Source organism: Bufo gargarizans, chromosome 3, assembly GCF_014858855.1.
Source record: "Bufo gargarizans isolate SCDJY-AF-19 chromosome 3, ASM1485885v1, whole genome shotgun sequence".
In the NCBI taxonomy this organism is placed as follows: domain Eukaryota; kingdom Metazoa; phylum Chordata; class Amphibia; order Anura; family Bufonidae; genus Bufo; species Bufo gargarizans.
This window is the reverse complement of record NC_058082.1, coordinates 599,676,115-599,694,428: the sequence shown is the minus strand read 5'-3', so window position 1 is coordinate 599,694,428 and position 18,314 is coordinate 599,676,115. Positions and strand designations below refer to the sequence as shown.

Genomic DNA, 18,314 nt, shown 5'->3' with positions numbered 1-18,314 from the left:
CAGTGCTATATTTTGACTGCACCGATCTCCAGGGAGCAACGGCCTGAGGGAGTACATCGTGAGACAACACCTCATCGGGGCCACTACCACTCCTATCCTCTACAACAGCTTCTCAGGGGGGCAATGCAATATCAGATTATATCTATTAGAAAATTCCTTCTGTTCCAATTCCAAAATGACAGCCACCGAAGTGGTCAGCTGCTCCACCACCTGAGACCCCCAGTGAATATGTGGTGGTTGTCACTGGCTGCTCATTTCACCAAAGCAGGGAATATGCAGTGTTATATCAAGGCATTCACATGAACGGCTGTCCAGGAAATACATGGACTGATCATGTTCACTAGATCAAGAGCAATTGCAGATGTGACACAAGGTCTTCCAGAATGAGAGGATGCTAAAGGAGGAGGGTCCGAAGTGGTGGACTCCTATTACCGCCATATGACCCATATGGAAATAGGTTGTCACAAAATGGACAAACGTTTTAAAAGGTTACACAGCAGCTCCTTGACGCAGTTCATCCACTATATATATTTACATGTATAAGGATACAGATATGGACTTTGGCCTGTAGACGTCTTTTTCTATGTGTGCCAGATTTTTTGAAACAAGTTGTGTTTGTACTTTTTGGCCTCGAATGATAATCTGCATCCGTGGTTTCAGATATAAAATGCTGCAATATACCTGCAAGAAAAAAGAAAAAAAAGTTAAAATATGATAAATGATAAAGAAGAAAATACCTTATTTTAATATAATCCCCATTTTAAATAATTCAGCATCAAAAAAATTGTTACTAATTGATATTCTCTTACAAAGAATGCTGCAGTTGTGAGATATTCTCTTCCCTTCATTACAATGTCGCCTCCTGTTGTTTAATCTGTATAGTAATGTGCATGTCCCCCTATAGAGGTGGACGCACATGCTCAGTTCCATCCTTCAAATGCCACTAGTTGTATGTACTGTTATAAGCTGTGTCAGTTACAGAGAGCGGCAGCACATAGGACACACCCCATGAGCTATGATAGTAGGAGATATCTGCAGCAGAAAGGGCATGCCCCCCTAGGTTGTAATGGGGAGAGAGCTGAAGCAGAAAAAACACGTCCCTCTGAGCTGCAGTACGAGAAAAAGCTACAGCAATTCGAATGGGGAGTTCTCAGGATCCATGTGAGGTACAGGGCCGTACGTGACCACTGCCCCCAGTTATTGGCCGCAGTGGTGATATGTCACCCATGCAGTAAGTCACTGGGTCATGTACTGCATGGGTGCGGCCTGTCAACACGAATCCCCGATTCCGTTTACAGGGCAGATCCTCTGTGCAAGCGCTGGCACTTCCAGTTAAGGCGCGTGCGCAAGACTATCATATTCATCTGCCAGCACATTAGAGAATCGTCTCCCCTCACAGATGTAAAATTTGCTCAGATGGACCAATCGATTCGCCCATCCCCTCCCCAGTATAGACCGCAGTGTACTGCGGCATTTGTAAGTTATGTAAATGAGGTGGGTTTTGTAATTAGGGCTATGAAAACCCACAGACTGTGAAATGAGCTAACATTTTCCACCTTAAGGTGCTATTACACCGCGTGACGCACGGGCAGTGCGAGCGCGATGGATGAGAGTACACGTGCCAATGCAAACTGAACGCTGCAGGAACGACTGCTGCTGCTGCAGTCATTCCCCCCCCCCCAATTCGGTTCTAATCATTATTGGCAGCACACCCCGGATTACACAGGGAGATATGCTGCCGATAACCGATGAACGAGAGCTTGATTGATTATACCATATTAGCCAATTATCGCAAATGAGTGTTCCGGTGAGCGCTTGTTCCCGATAATTTGTAATCGTGCGGTCTAATGGCCCTTTCTCCCTGTACCTCTCCCCATACTCCGTCACCGCCTCTGCTGCTTGTCTCAATAAACACAAAACCTACTTTCCAAGAAAATTTGTCTCAAGGGTCTACTTCAGCTGCGACGCTCCAACAAACAGGAGTTATTTCATACGAAACTCATTAGTAACAAATATAATTGTCAAGATGGCTGACGAAAGAAACAATCAAAAACGTAGTGTCCTTCAAGGCTACAGGCATACTGCTGTAATAAACAGACGTCCAGTGCAGACCACTGCTGTCCCCCCACCCCCAGAGATGATAAGATCAGCAGCACATCCCTGGTAGAAGCGAGAGCCCTGGGGGTCCAGGGAGGTGCTGACCCTCTTATCAGTATTTGCACTGTGGGGGTTGGGAAGGAGGACTCAGACAGGAGTGACTGGAGGGTCAGAGAGTAAACTGCAACAATCAAGGATGGTCATTCAGGACTCCAAGGCCAGTTTCACATTTGCCTTTTGGCATTCCGGTTTTGAGATCCGGCAGAGGATCCCAAAATGCTTCCGTTTTGGGTCAATGCATTCTGAACGTGGATGCTCCGTCCAGGACGCCTTCCGTTTTGTAACCGGACACAAAACCACAGGAAGCTGCAGTTTTGTGTCCAGTCTGCGAAACGGAACAAACCGGATTCGGCACTAAAAACAATGCAAGTCCATGGATCCTAAAAAACCACGTCCGTCACCCATTGACTTGTATTTAGTGACAGATCCGGCTTGTTCCATTTCAATTTAACAGAACCGCATCCTAGGGGAACGGATGCATCCTGATGTGCAAGTCAAAACGGAAGCGTTTTGGTCCGGTTTTGAGATCATCTCCCGGATATTAAAAACCGGAAACAAAACTGCAGAAGGTCTGTATTAGACCTGCCAATGTAGCAGACGATTTTTTGGGGTGGAAGCGTTCCTTCCCAGCAATAGTCTGCTTGTTAGCGGAGCCATATTTACATGCAGCGGTCACCTCCACATTAAGGGGAGGAGCGATCGCCGATGGCATTGCTCGTCCTCATACTGAATCACTGTTTGCCGGTGGCAGATCGTGATTAGATGGCAAAATCTGCCGCCTGCAAACAATGATTTTAATCATGCTTAAAAATCTTGATGCCCTGATAATCAGCGGCCCTTCTAGGGCTGTATTACACAGCCAGATCAGCCCTAAAGCTGCCCGTACACATTTAATAGCTGATCAGCCGACTGAACTGTGGGAAGAGTGAAAATATTCATTTTGCCTAATCCTTGTCTCCTCCAATATCATCTGTCGGGGGCGAGTGGGGAGCTCCCCACACAGTGCATTGTCCGAACCCACTGCTCTCGCAATTGCGGACAAGAATAGGACATGTTCTATTTTTTTCCAGAGACGCGGACCGGAAGATCCGCATCCATTCCGTCCCCATAGAGAATGAATGGGTCCGCACCCGTTCCGCAATTTGCATGGAGCCTAATATTGAGCCGTACCGAAGTAGTCAGGAGGACACTCCCTTGTCTGACATCACTTCCTGCTCTGCAGCTATTGGCTGTAGCTGCACCACACAGACTTCCTGCTCTGTCCCCACCCATGCACTCAGCATATAGAACGGTTTATTCTTAAAGGCTATGGACACCTTTTTCTGCCACTTTCCTAGTATAAGAGCTCACTGACACGACCGCATGAACGAGTCCGCATCCGTTCTGCAATTTTGCGGAACGGGTGCGGACCCATTCATTTCAATGGGGCTGCAAAAGATGCTTAAAGCACACCGCGTGCTGTCCGCAACCATTGTTCCATTCCACGGCCCTGCAAAAAATTTAGAGCATGTCCTATAGGCATTTCTATAATGGGCCGCCCGTTCCGGTCTGCAAATTGCGGAACACACACGGGCGGCATCTGTGTTTTGCAGATCCGCAAATTGCGGATCCCAAAACACGGCGCGGTCGTGTGAATGCGCCCTAACTGAGCAGTAGGGTGCCGTGTTTATATTGAATCCTGTCATCTGACGGGTCATGTGAATCCCTGTGATCTGCAGAAGCTCATATACACTTATCAGTGTGACAAGAATTGAGTTGTAATGAGTGTTGCAGACTGTGCAGGTGGTTCTGCTGGATGTCTGGGACAGTCTGCAGATACACGCTCAGTTAACCCCTGTAGTACAAGAACTGCTGGAAAGTTTTTACCAAGACCAATTGAAACAATGATTTTTAGCCCAAAATGCATAGAATGTAATAAAAAATCTGAGCCTTTAAAGCCAAATACAGGAGGGAAGGTGCTAAAACGGAGCAAGGCGCCTGTGTGATGCACTAAAAGTGGAGGTGGTCGTAGTTTTGGCAGCTTTTCTGTACAGTCCAGTAACAAACAGCAGTAGTTATTGCATGTGGTGCTAAAGCAGTTGTACAAGATTAGAAAAACATGGCTGCTTTCTTCTACAGGTTGCGTGTGGTATGGCAGCTCAATTTCACTAACCACAAAGGCATTGGGCTAAAACATCAGGCTCAACGCTTGGACAAGTGTGGTGCCATTCCTGGAAGAAGACAGCCATGTTTTTTTTCCCAAACCCTGCGCAACCCCCTTTAAAGTGCACAATATAAAACAGAGATAGTGAAGAAGACAGATCCCAAAATGGCGGACTATACGTACCCTCAAAGAATAGTCACTGTCAGGAGCGACAAGTTCTATCCTTTCTTGCTTCTTATATCCCTTCCTGAAAGATCCATCAATCTCCTCAGGAATTTTTATGTCATACTTATCCGCAGTAAAATCAAATTCCGATTTCCCGTTTTTGTCCCTAAATAAGAAGAAAAAATAGTAACATCTAAGGAAAAACAAAAAACAAAAAAGCCTAAGAACGTTAACACATTGCAATTTCACCATTTCTTCTGCATCTATGTGCACACTACAGGAGACACAATGTCTTAGAACTCCAGATAAGATGGTCAGAATAAAGAAGCAACCTCAACTGGACAAAGCCGATTCCCAGAGCTGGCGATCATGGTCACAAGGGGGTCCCCATATAATAAAATGCTGGGATTAGGCTTGATTGCGGCACTGAAAGGGGTTAACCGCCAGGATTAGAGTTTACTTCCAATCCTGGCAGTTGCAGTGGGAATGCAGCTGTGTAATATGGCTGTCTTCACATAGGTTATCGCCAGGGGCAGGTTGGCATTGTGCCTCACCAGGAAGAGTCTGCCGGTGGCCGGTCTTGCTGTCATTGCCATGCCACGATAATGACAGCACCACAGGGCCGTCGTCAGCCTACCATGTGTATTATGCACATTGCCGCTGCGAGGGGCCACCAGCACCCGGTCACAATGTGCGAAGCGAGTCCGCTGTGCTACCATTATAAACAGCAAATGAGCAGAACCTGTGGAGAGGTAAGATCCTGCCCACAACGACAGACAGCAAGGAAAAACAGAAAGATCTGTCAGCACGTGAGTCTATCTGATCTTCTCAGATCTCTCACAGGGCAGACAGTGACAGTACCCCCCTTCTATGGGGGACCTCCGGGCACCCAGGACCGACCTTATCCGGGTGTGCCCTGTGAAAGGCCTTAAGAAGGCGACTAGCACTGACATCAGTCGCCGGAACCCACATTCTTTCTTCTAGACCGTAACCCTTCCAATGTACAAGGTACTAAAGGACAAAGAATATGTGAGTTAATTATTCTGGACATCTGAAACTCCAGATTACCATCTATCATGACAGGAGGAGGTGGCAAGGGAGATGGTTCAGCAGGTTCCATAGTTTTTCAACAAAGATTTGTGAAACACATTACGGATCTTCCAAGCCTGCGGAAGTTCAAGACGAAACGCAACTGGATTAATAATGGCAGAGATCTTGTAAGGACCAATAAATCTTGGGCCCAACTTCCAAGAGGGTACCTTCAACTTAATGTTTTTAGTGGACAACCACACCAAATCACCCACACAGAGGTCCAGACCAGTCATACGTCTCTTGTCAGCCATACGTTTATATCTTTCGCCCATTTTTTTCAAATTGATTTGAATCTTCCGCCAGATAGGTGACAATGAGGAAGAGAATCTCTCCTCTTCAGGTATACCAGAGGACTCAGTCCCAGAAGAAGTACCAAACTGAGGGTGAAACCCATATGCACCAAAAAATGGTGACTTATCAGTGGACTCCTGTCTACGGTTATTCAAGGCAAACTCAGCCAATGACAAAAATGAAGACCACTCTTCCTGATTCTCGGAGACAAAACACCTAAAATAAAGTTTCCAGATTCTGGTTAGTGCGCTCAGTTTATCCGTTAGACTGAGGGTGAAAAGCCAAAGAGAAGGACAACTGAACTCCCAGGCGAGTACAGAAAGCCCTCCAGAACCTGGAAACAAATTGCTTCCCCCTATCAGACACCACATCAGAGGGAATGCCGTGTAATTTCACAATGTTATCAATAAACACTTGAGCGAGAGTTTTGGCATTAGTATAAAGTGCGCCATCTTACTGAAGCAGTCTACCACCACCAAAATCATAGTCTTTCCAGAAGAGCTAGGTAAATCAGTGATTAAGTCCATGGACAAATGCGTCCAAGGACGGGATGGGATGGACAAAGGAAGAAAAGATCCTGAGGGCCGAGCATGAGTCGCCTTGGCACGTGCACAGGTCTCACAAGCTGCCACATAGCCCTCCACACTTTTACGTAAATCTGGCTATCAGAATCTCCGAGAAATAAGATCTACAGTGGATCTGCTCCCAGGGTGTCCCCCAAGGACAGGATCATGATGCTCCTTGAACACCTTGTATCGAAGCCCAGAAGGAACAAACAACCTCCCTAGAGGACAGGAATCAGGTGCCTCACCTTGAGCTCCCAACACCTCCGCCTCTAGTTCAGGATAAAGGGCGCATACCTCCACCCCATCAGCCAAAATCGGAGCAGGATCCTCTGAATCTCCCCCCCACAGAAAAACTATGTGACAAAGCATCAGCTTTGACGTTTTTAGCCCCAGGGCGATAAGTGACCACAAAATTAAATCTGGTAAAAAACAATGACCATCTGGCCTGACTTGGGTTCAGATGCTTCGCTGATTGCAGGTAAGCCAGATTCTTATGGTCAGTAATTAATGTAATGAATGAATCGTTCCTTCTAACCAATGGCACCATTCTTCAAAGGCAAATTTAATGGCCAGCAACTCTATTACCAACATCATAATTTATTTTGCCAGAAGAAAGTTTTTTAGAAAAAAAGAGGGACACTTGCCAGGAGAGGGACACTGCTCCGACTCACATTTCTGAGGCGTCAACCTCCACAATGAAAGGTTGAGACACATCGGGTTGCACCAGAATGGGAGCAGAGGCGAAACATTTCTTTATTGAAGAAAAAAAAGCATGTAATGCCTCTTCCGACCAAACTGAGAAGTCCACACCTTTCTTGGTCATATCAGTCAAAGGCTTGACAATAGTGGAATAATTCAGGATATATTTTCTGTAGTAACTAGTAGGGATCGACCGATATTGATTTTTTAGGACCGATACCGATAATTTGTGAACTTTCAGGCCGATAGCCGATAATTTATACCGATATTCTGGGAATTTTCATTTTTTTAAAAAAAATAAAAATTCCCACAAATCTGCTGAAAATTAATGTTTATTGTTAATGTGTATTTTTATTTTTTTTGTAAATCTTTCTTTTTCATTTATATTTAATATTTTGGTGTTTTTATTTTTATTTTTGTAACTTATTTTTTTAACTAACTTTTAGCCCCCTTAGGGACTAGAACCCTTGTCCTATTCACCCTGATAGAGATCTATCAGGGTGAATAGGAGCTCACACTGTCCCTGCTGCTCTGTGCTTTGTGCACACAGCAGCATGGAGCTTACCATGGCAGCCAGGGCTTCAATAGCGTCCTGGCTGCCATGGTAACCGATCGGAGCCCCAGCATTACACTGCTGGGGCTCCGATCGGAGGAGCAGGGGAGAGGGGATCCTGTGGGGGGGCGCACTGCGACTGGGGTGGGGGGGCCCTATGCGCCACCACTGCTTCATACTGGGGGGGAGGGGGGGCGCACTGCGCCACCAATGCTTAACCTCTTAAGGACATAGGGCGTACAGGTACGCCCTTGTGCCCTGGTACTTAAGGACACAGGGCGTACATGTACGCCCTGTGCATTTTCGATCACCGCCGCACGGCGGGCGGTGATCGGAACCCCGTGCCTGCTCAAATCATTGAGCAGGCACTTAGAGCAAATGCGCCAGGGGTCCGGTGACCCCCCCATGTATGCGATCGCAGAAAACCGCAGGTCAATTCAGACCTGCGGTTTTCTGCGTTTCCGGTTTATTTGGGTCTCTGAAGTCCCGATAACCCGGAACAGGATGGTGATAGTGGTGTGATTTCACCCCACCAATCACCATCCAGCGATCCTGAGTGGTGATGGTGACATCACCACTCAGGATCGCTTTCTGATTGGTCTGTGGGCGGTCCGGCGGCAGATTCAAAAGAGGCAGGCGCTCCTCTCCTCCTCCTTTTGTGTTCCGGAGCCGGAGGAGAGAGGAGCTGCCTGCACGTGTCTGCTGCCACCGCTGCACCGCTGCCTGCACCCGATCTGTGCCCCCCAGGACCCGATCTCTGCCCCCAGCACCCCATCAGGTACATAGGGACAGCTAGGGAAAGTTTGGTTTAGGCAGGGAAAAAAAAGGGAAAGTTAGTTTCTGAACTTTTCTGAACTTTGATTGCATCACCCTAAGTTAGGGTGTCTGGGGTCCACAGCACAGCTGTGTGACCCTAGACCCCCCAGGGGTGCTGCCACTTGCCTTTTGACTTTTTTTGTCATTTTTTCAGTGACCCACTGGTAAATCTGATGGTGGAGCAGACGAATCTGTACGCCCAACAGTTCGTCGCTCAACACCCGGGCTCCTTTTTGGCCAGGCCCGGTGGCTGGACGCCGGTCAGTGCAGCCGAAATGAGGACATTTTGGGGCCTCGTGCTGCATATGGGCCTGGTCAAAAAACCCAGTGTCAGGCTGTACTGGAGTGGGGACGTCCTATACCAGGCCCCACTTTACAGTACAGCCATGACACGCTCCCGGTTTGAGGCCATCCGGAAATGTCTGCATTATTCGGATAATGCAGCATGTCCCCCCCGAGGTGATCCTGCCCATGACCGTCTGTATAAGATACGGCCGGTCATCGATCACTTTGGGGCCAAATTCATGGAGGCCTATGTACCTGGAAGGGAGGTCGCGGTTGATGAGTCTCTCATTGCGTTCAAGGGGAGACTCATTTTCCGCCAGTATGTGCCCTCCAAGCGGGCGAGGTATGGCGTGAAGCTATACAAAATTTGTGAGAGTACCTCAGGGTACACTTACAAATTTCGTGTATACGAGGGGCGAGATTCCCGGATTATACCCCCAGAATGTCCCCCCACTCTGGGTGTTACCGGGAAACTTGTGTGGGACCTTATGTTCCCACTGCTGGATAAGGGTTACCACCTTTACGTGGATAACTTTTATACCAGTATCCCCTTGTTCCAGTCCCTTGCCGCCAGATCCACGTCCGCTTGTGGGACCGTGCGGAAAAATCAACGCGGCCTCCCTGCCCACCCCCTCCAGGTACCTATCCCCAGTGGTGAGACCCGTGCCCTTACCACTGGAAACCTGTTGCTGGTCAGGTATAAGGACAAGAGGGATGTCCTTATGCTGTCCACAATTCATGGTAACGGCATCACCCCTGTCCCTGTGCGAGGTACCGCGGCAACGGTCCTCAAGCCCGATTGTATCGTCGCTTACAATCGGTATATGGGAGGAGTTGATCTCTCTGATCAAGTCCTCAAGCCATATAACGCCATGCGCAAAACCCGGGCATGGTACAAAAAAGTTGCGGTCTACTTGGTGCAGGTTGCCATGTACAACTCTTTTGTACTATCCCGAAGCGCTGGCAGCACAGGGACATTCCTCCAGTTCTATGAGGCAGTCCTCAAGGCCCTGATCTTTTCGGACCGGGAAAGAGCAGGCCGGAGTACCTCGGGAACTGTAGGTGCCCGGATCGTCCCTGGCCAACACTTTCCAGGTGTGGTCCCCCATACTGGAAAGAAGGGACGAACCCAAAAAAAGTGCAGAGTGTGTCGCAGGAGGGGGATACGGAAGGACACGACTACTCAGTGCGACACTTGCCCCGATCATCCGGGCCTCTGCATTATTGGTTGCTTCAGGGAGTATCACACTTCCATGGAGTACTAAATTTATATCCCAATTTAGCACTGACATCGGATAAAAAAAAACTGATTCTCAGACTTGACACCCAAAAAAACTAAAATAATTTATTAAAAAAAGACATATTAGGTATCGCCGCGTCGGTAATAATCTCCTCTATAAAACTACCCCATGACCTAACCCCCCAGATTAACACGGTCAAGGAAAAAAAAAAAAAAAGGTCACCTTACATAATAAAAATTTTAATAGCAAGCGATCAAAAAGTCATATAGCCCCCAAAAAAGTGCCAATAAAACCGTCCGCTCATCCCACAAAAAATGAGCCCCCACATGAGATAATTGGATAAAAAAAATTTTTTTTAAATGACCCTTAGACTTTAGAGATACCCCAAAAAAATTTGTATCAAAAAAGATAATAGTCTAAAACCAAAATAATTGTAAAAAAAGTTGACTTATCAGGTATTGCCGCGTCCGTAAGAATCTCCTCTATAAAAATACCCCATGACCCAACCCCCCAGATTAACACTGTCAAAAAATAAAAATAAAATAGGTGCAAAAAAAGAATGGGTTAAAATAAAAAATTTGACAAAAAAAAGAAATTCTCAAATTTCATCCCCATTTGCCAATAACTCTTGTGCAACACCTAAAGGGTTAACAACGTATGTAAAATCAGTTTTGAATACCTTGAGGGGTGTAGTTTCTTAGATGGGGTCATTTTTGGGTGGTTTCTATTATGTAAGCCTCGCAAAGTGACTTCAGACCTGAACTGGTCCCTAAAAATGTAGTTTTTGTAAATTGCTTCTAAATTTCTAAGCCTTATAACATCCCCAAAAAATAAAATATCATTCCCAAAATAATTCAAACATAAAGTAGACATATGGGGAATGTAAAGTCATCACAATTTTTGGGGGGTATTACTATGTATTACAGAAGTAGAGAAACTGAAACTTTGAAATTTGCTAATTTTTCCAAAAATTTGTTAAATTAGGTATTTTTGGGTGCAAAAAAAAATATTTTTTTGACTTCATTTCACCAGTGTCATGAAGTACAATATGTGACGAAAAAACAATCTCAGAACGGCCTGGATAAGTCAAAGCGTTTTAAAGTTATCAGCACTTAAAGTGACACTGGTCAGATTTGCAAAAAATGGCCTGGTCCTAAGGTGTAAAAAGGCTGTGTCCTTAAGGGGTTAATACTGGGGGGGCTTGGGGGGGAGGCGCACTGCGCCACCAATGCTTAATACTGGGGGGGGGGAGGGGGGCGCACTGCGCCACCAATGAAGCTTAATCTCTAATTTATTCATATACAGGAGGCGGGAGCTGGCTGCAGAATCACATAGCCGGCTCCCGACCTCTATGAGCGGTAGCTGCAATCCGCGGCACCTGAGGAGTTAACTACCGCAGATCGCAGCTACAGCTCATAGAGGTCGGGAGCCGGCTATGTGATTCTGCAGCCAGCTCCCGCCTCCTGTATATGAATGAATGAATGAGAGATTAAGCTTCATTGGTGGAGCAGTGGCCATAGCTCCTCCCCTCCTCTTGTCCCCTGTCCTTTCATTGGCGGCAGCAGCAGCAGCACAGGGGGAGGAGACACTGCTCCTTCTCCCCTGTGCTGCTGCTGAGGGAACACGGAGAGCGCTGTCAGCAGTTCCCCATACGCTATCGGAATATCGGCAAAATAAATGCCGATACCGATAGCGTTCAAAATCCTGAATATCGGCCGATAATATCGGTAAATCCGATAATCGGTCGATCCCTAGTAACTAGTAAATCCCCAAAACAGCATCACCGCTTTCTGATTCTCAGGTCGATCCCAGTCTAATAACGCACAGACCTTTTCGGGATCCATACGAAAACCTGAGGAAGAAAGCAAGTAACCCAGGAACTGCAGCTCCTGAACAGCAAACACACATTTTTCTTAGCATACAACTTATACTCCCGGAGGATCAATAACACTGGTCTTAAATAATCCTGATGAGTCTCCATATCGGCAAGTAAATTAGTATCTCATCGAGGTAAATAACAAACCTCCCCACCAAGGGATGAAAAATGTCATTGATAAAGTGCTGAAAGACCGCCGGGGCATAAGTCAACTCAAAGGCCATGACCAAGTTCTCCAAGTGGCCCTCAGGGGTATTGAAGGCCGTCTTCCATTCATCCCCCTCCCTGATTCTTATCAGATTATAGGTCCCTCTTAAATCCAACTTGGAAAACACCTTGGCTCCAACAAGGTGTGGGATCAAGTGAAGGGGATAAGGATCACGGACAGACTCTTTCGGGTTAAGAAAGATTATAAAACCGAGACTTTGGCAATTTAGCTCCGGGAATAAAATTGACCGGACAATCATACTCTCGGTGAGGGGGTAACTCCTGATCTCCACCCTCAAAGAATACGTCAGAAAAATCAGAAAGAAACAGAGGTAACACCTTAGCGCAGGGGTGTCAAACTCAAATTCATCGGGGGCCGCATCAGCAGTTTGGTCATCCTCAAAGGGCCGGTTGTATCGGACTTATGGGGGATCTGTGGGGGATCTGGGGGATCTGTGGGTGACATTTAAGGGGGATCTGCCCACCCCTAGGACCGCCCCCTAAAACCGCCCCTTTAGAGAACAGGGATGCAAGTAAAATTTGGGGGGGGCTATAAAAGTCCAGCCCAGCAAAGAAACCCCCCAGATGGGGATGGCACTGTTAATGGGGGATCTGGGGATGGCATCCACAGATCACCCATCCTATAACAGTGCCATCCACAGCCCCCCCACCCCATAACAGTGCCATCCACAGCCCCCCCACCCCATAACAGTGCCATCCACAGTCCCCCCACCCCATAATAGTGCCATCCACAGCCCCCCCACCCCATAACAGTGCCATCCACAGCCCCCCCACCCCATAACAGTGCCATCCACAGCCCCCCCACCCCATAACAGTGCCATCCACAGCCCCCCCACCCCATAACAGTGCCATCCACAGCCCCCCCACCCCATAACAGTGCCATCCACAGACCCCCCCCCCCCCCCCATTGCAGCTCCAGTACAGACTAGTTATAAAATGTGTACAATTAATAAGGATTCTATTCATGAGGCCCCCTCTGCAGTAGAACATTCAATACAGCCACATCCTACTCACAGGGCTGTTATCTTAATGCTGGCCGGCCGGGCAGACGAGCGGCAGCGTCACAACTGACGTCATGTGCCTGTGCCGCCTCCTTCATTCAGAAAGTAGGCCGGGCACATGACGTCAGTCGTGACGCTGCCGCTCCTCTGCCCAACCGGCCAGCATTAAGATAACAGCCCTGTGAGTAGGATGTGGCTATATTGAATGTTCTACTGCAGAGGGGGCCTCATGAATAGAATCCTTATTAATTGTACACATTTTATAACTACTGGAGCTGGGGGCCGGAGCACAGTGAACGCACCGGCCCCCAGCTCCTCCTCCCAGTCCCTCCCCGCTGATACATCGCAGCCTGCGATGCTGGAGCATGGCAGGCTGCGATGTCAAAAGGTGGCGGAACGCCGTTCCGGTGCGTTCCGCCAGAAAAAAAAGCCCTGCCGCTCATTATGCGATTTATTATCACTTCTTGCAGGGGCCGCCTGCAGGAAGTGATAATAAAAGGTGAAGGCCGGCGGCGGCTACGCGGGCCACATGACGAGGTCTGGCGGGCCGGATTCGGCCCGCGGGCCTTGTGTTTGACACCCGTGCCTTAGCGGATACCACAGAAAGTTGTCTATACAGAAATCACTGCAATTACTGATCTGTCTTGCTTGCCAATCTATGGTAGGATTATGTCTGATCAACCATGGTAAACCTAGCACTAGAGAAGCAGACAAACCCTTCAGCACAAAACAAGAAATGGACTCAACATGGGAATCACCCACCCTCAAATGAATATCCTGCACCATATGAGTCAGACACTTTTGGGAGAGAGTGGCGGAATCAATAGCAACACACAGATATCCCCTTGTTTAATGCGCTTGTTTTAAAACCATGACTCTGAACAAATTGATAATCAACAAGGTTATTCCCTGCACCACTGTCAACAAATACTTCTAATTCAATATTTTTGGAGTCTAGCGCCACCATGGCAGGCAGGAGAAATAGGGTACTACAGGTAAGGCTACTTTCACCCTTGGGTTCGGAGCGGATCCGTCTGGTGTCTGCACAGACGGATCCGCTCCTATAATGCAAACGATAGTATCCGTTCAGAACGGATCCGTCTGCATTATATTTCATTTAAAAAAATCTAAAAAAGTTAGTCAGACGGATCTGTCCAGACTTTACTATGAAAGTCAATGGGGGACGGATCCGTTTGAAATTGCACCATATTGTGTCAATGTCAAACGGATCTGTCCCCATTGACTTACATTGTAAGTCTGGACGGATCCGTTTGGCTCCGCACAGCCAGGTGGACACCCGAACGCTGCAACCTGCGTTCGGGTGTCCGCCTGCTGAGTGGAACGGAGGCCAAACGGTGCCAGACTGATGCATTCTGAGCGGATCCACATCCACTCACAATGCATTAGGGCAGTACGGATCCGTTCGGGGCCGCTTGTGAGAGCCTTCAAACGGAACTCACAAGCGGAGCCCCGAACGCAAGTGTGAAAGTAGCCTAAAAGACCAAAATACCTTCTCTGACTCCCCATCCACGCTACCAAGAGTAAGAGAACTAGATCTATTTTTTTTTTTCCTTTTGAGGTTTAATATAAGGACACATGTTAATAAAATGTCCTTCTTTCCCACAGAAGAAACAAAGTCTTCTCTGAACCCTGAGGTTCCTATTACCAGGGCCTGAAGAGACCTGTCCCAACTGCATAGGCTCATCAGCAGACACTAGCTTAAGTGACTCAGTACACCGAGGGACAGAAGAGATAGTTTCCCCATATGATAGTGCATCCCAAGAGAGGGGAACCTTGCATCTCTCTCTCAGGCGTCTATCAATCCGTACGGCAAGGGACATGGCCGCCTCTAAAGAGTCAGGGTTTTTATGGAATGCCAGAGCGTCTTTTAGTCTCTCAGACAGCCTCTGACAGAACTGACTACGGAGTGATGGGTCATTCCACTCCGAATCAGTTGCCCATCTACTAAATTCAGAACAATATGACTCCGCAGAACGTTTTTCCTGACTCGGAAGCTACGCAGCTTAGATTCGGCCAGAGAAACCCGGTCTGGGTCATCATAAATAAGGCCCAGGGCTCTGAAAAATTCATCCACCGATCGGAGGGATTGGGAACCAATCGGCAGAGAAAAGGCCCAGCAGAGAAATAATAATGCCAACTCTTTGATTCTCGTCCCCAGAGGAGATCGGACGCAGACGAAAATACAATTTACAAGATTCTCTGAAACAAACAAAGGGGCCAGCGTCTCCCTGAGACCTAGACACAACACTTACACAAAGTAGAAACAGGAGGACTTAGCTCGAGGTGAGTAAGAAGCAGGAGAACCTCTAACAACCAGCTTAGAACTCCAGAAGGAAATAACTGCAAGGTCTGCAGTGAGAAGCGGGCATAAATAGAGCCAGTAAACAGCAAATGAGCAGAACCTGTGGAGAGGCGAGATCCTGCCCACAACAACAGAAAGACCTGTCAGATAGACTCACGTGCTACAAGTCTACCTGATCTTCTCAGATCTCTCACAGGGCAGACAGTGACATCCTGCCTATTTGGCTTGGCCCCACCTACAACATGGGGCCACTTTTACACAATCTTCCAGGGCCACTTGAGTTCCCAATCTGCCCATGGTTCTCGCATGGCCACAGTGGCAGTGCCCACATGACTGCCTTGACATAATAGTATGTCAAGGTGCGCCAACTACCTCAGGCTCTGTCACAGTGCAGGAAGGGACTAAAACAGGTTCTAAGGAAACCCCTACAAGGAAAAACTATAGTCCTTGATGTTTACTTCTACCACTGCTTCCATCACATGCCTTCCTCCCGCCTTAGTCCCGTCCTCCTACACAAATCACAGCTAAGGGTTTGCCTCTAGCATTTACAAGTGGCTGCTTCGCACCCTCATCTCATGTTGGAATCCGTAACTGTAAAACGCCAAGAAATATGGTACTGCTTTACAAAAAAAAAAAAAGTAAGATGCATACCGCCTTAAATTCCAGATGATGATCCTTGTGCCTTTTTTCCCAATAATTGCATCCAGTTCCGCCAGTAGGTCCTTTTCTGAATTCAGAAGAGAATGCCCCAAAATTGCCTGTAGATTTACATCGGAGATCGGGGTATTCACTACCTGCCGTTTGTGGAGTTAAGGAACTAACCAGGTATCGATCTATAGTAAAATTCTATCAAAGGGTTACATCCATCACAAAGTCTTTATGGTCCTTGTCAATCCGAGTGCCAGGAACCCCACCCAACAAATAGACTGATGGTTCAGAGCAGTGGCCTCCAGCTGTGCGGCAAATGCAGCACAATGTAAAGAAAAATCCCCCTTAAGTACCGGGCCCATTTTAAATTTTTTGCTCCCCACAGTTCAATAGCTATAACTTTCATTTTTCCGTTCAGGGGCTTATTTTTTTTGCGGGATAAGATTTTTTAATGGCACCATTTAATTTACCATACCTTGTTTTGAAAAACATGAAAAAAATATATATATTATCATGTGGGACAAAAAAAAAAAAAGCACCATTCCAATTTCCTTTTTTGGTTTTGACATTACAGCGTTCACTGACCGCTTAAAGTGACATGACCTCCTTCTGCTGTGGCTTAACACGATTACGGCGATACCAAAAATTTTTTTTTGTACTATTTTATATAAAAGAAAATTAAAAAAAATTCTGACAGCCTTAACTTTTTTTTTAATTCCGTCTACAGAGATGTGTGGGGGCTTATTTTTTGCAGGACGAACTGATGGGTTTTTTTGGTACCATTTTTAGGGTGCATACAACTTTTTCGTCACCAATATAAAAAAATTTGGGCAGGGGATAAGGTGACAAAAAATAAAATAAAAAATATTATTAAATAATAATAATAATTAAAATAAAAACATTTTTTAAAATGTATTTTAATAGTTAAGGCATTTTCGGGCATGGTGATTCCTGTTATGGCTATTTTTTATATGTAAAATTGGGAAAGGAGAGCGATTTCAAATTTTTTAAAAAACTTTTATGAACAATAACTTTTAGCCCTATTAGAGGGCTAGAACCTGGGATCTTTTGATTCTTTGTCCATTTAACCCGAATAGAGATCCATTAGGGTGGATGGGATTTTCCTGCACTGCTGAGCTGTGCCTTTTGCACAGCTTAGCAGGAAGCTTACTATGGCAGGCCTGGAAAGCTTCAGGCTGTCATGGTAACCGGTCAGAGGCCAGCAATTTCACTGCGGGGCTCCGATCAGAAGGCAGAGGGAGCCGCAGTGCTTCACCTGATCTCACTGTTGAATGCAGTATTTGAGGGGTTAAATGAGAGGGTACGGCACGATCGCCCTTTCCCGCCATTTCAGCCGGGTGCCTGCTGCATTATACTGCCACCACAGCAGCCCACTCCATGCAAGCCCTCAGCCACTGTGCCGTAGAGGTAAGTCACGGTGGCTGAAGGGGTTAAAGGGGTATTCCAGGAGTACAATATTTATGACCCACCCTAAGGACAGGTCATCAATATTTGTCGGTGGGGGTCCAACACCGCCACCAATCAGCTGTTTGAAGGGGGTGCAGCACTCTAGCGAGTGCTGCAGCATCCTCGCAGCACATCGCCGTTCATGGTATAGTGGCTGTGCTTAGTACTGCGGACCAGACCCATTTGCTTGAATGCTACGGAGCTGCACCTCGGCAGATTCTTCAAACAGCTGATCAGCGGTGGATGCCAGGAGTCGAACCCTGCCCCGAGGATAGGCCATCAATAGCCGAACACTTCTGGAAAACCCTTTTAACCACTTCATGACAGGCACAACTACCTACGGTTTGATTGTGAGGGGGAAAAAAAGGATATTTTGCTTGTTGAAGGAGATGATTGGCACGATGACCTGCTCGGCATTTACGGCTTCCAGGAAAGTCTGTGACAACATGCCCACGTGCATCGCAGAGTCATTTTTGGTCAGAACAATCGCATCCTTGCCCAGACGCATGGAGCCGGATTTAAAACCATTTCCATAGAGGCCGACCGGAACGTGACCTTGTACTGCAACCTTGTCACTGAATCCAAAACTGTGGGAAAAAGAGGAAGAATGAAACATCTGATAAACCTACTGCACACAGTCGATACAATTATTCCAACTACTCCCGATCCTCAGTGTTATTTCCTAGTCTGCGCTTATTCTGTAAATTAGTTGCACATGCGTACGGCCGCTCCATTCACTTCTATGGGAATTGCGGAGATAGAT

At 47.0% G+C, this 18,314-nt stretch overlaps 1 protein-coding gene across 2 annotated transcripts in view; it reads right to left on the bottom strand.

The window, feature by feature from the left end:
- MORC3 (MORC family CW-type zinc finger 3) overlaps positions 1 to 18,314 on the bottom strand; it is a 53,300-nt gene that overhangs the window by 21,122 nt on the left and 13,864 nt on the right. For both annotated transcript variants that reach the window (XM_044284469.1, XM_044284470.1), the window contains exons 4-7: positions 17,924 to 18,138; positions 16,088 to 16,235; positions 4,484 to 4,631; positions 550 to 681 (exon numbers count right to left, since the gene is read on the bottom strand). In XM_044284469.1, coding sequence (XP_044140404.1) covers positions 550 to 681; positions 4,484 to 4,631; positions 16,088 to 16,235; positions 17,924 to 18,138 — 643 coding nt within the window. The remainder of the gene's footprint in view (positions 1 to 549; positions 682 to 4,483; positions 4,632 to 16,087; positions 16,236 to 17,923; positions 18,139 to 18,314) is intronic.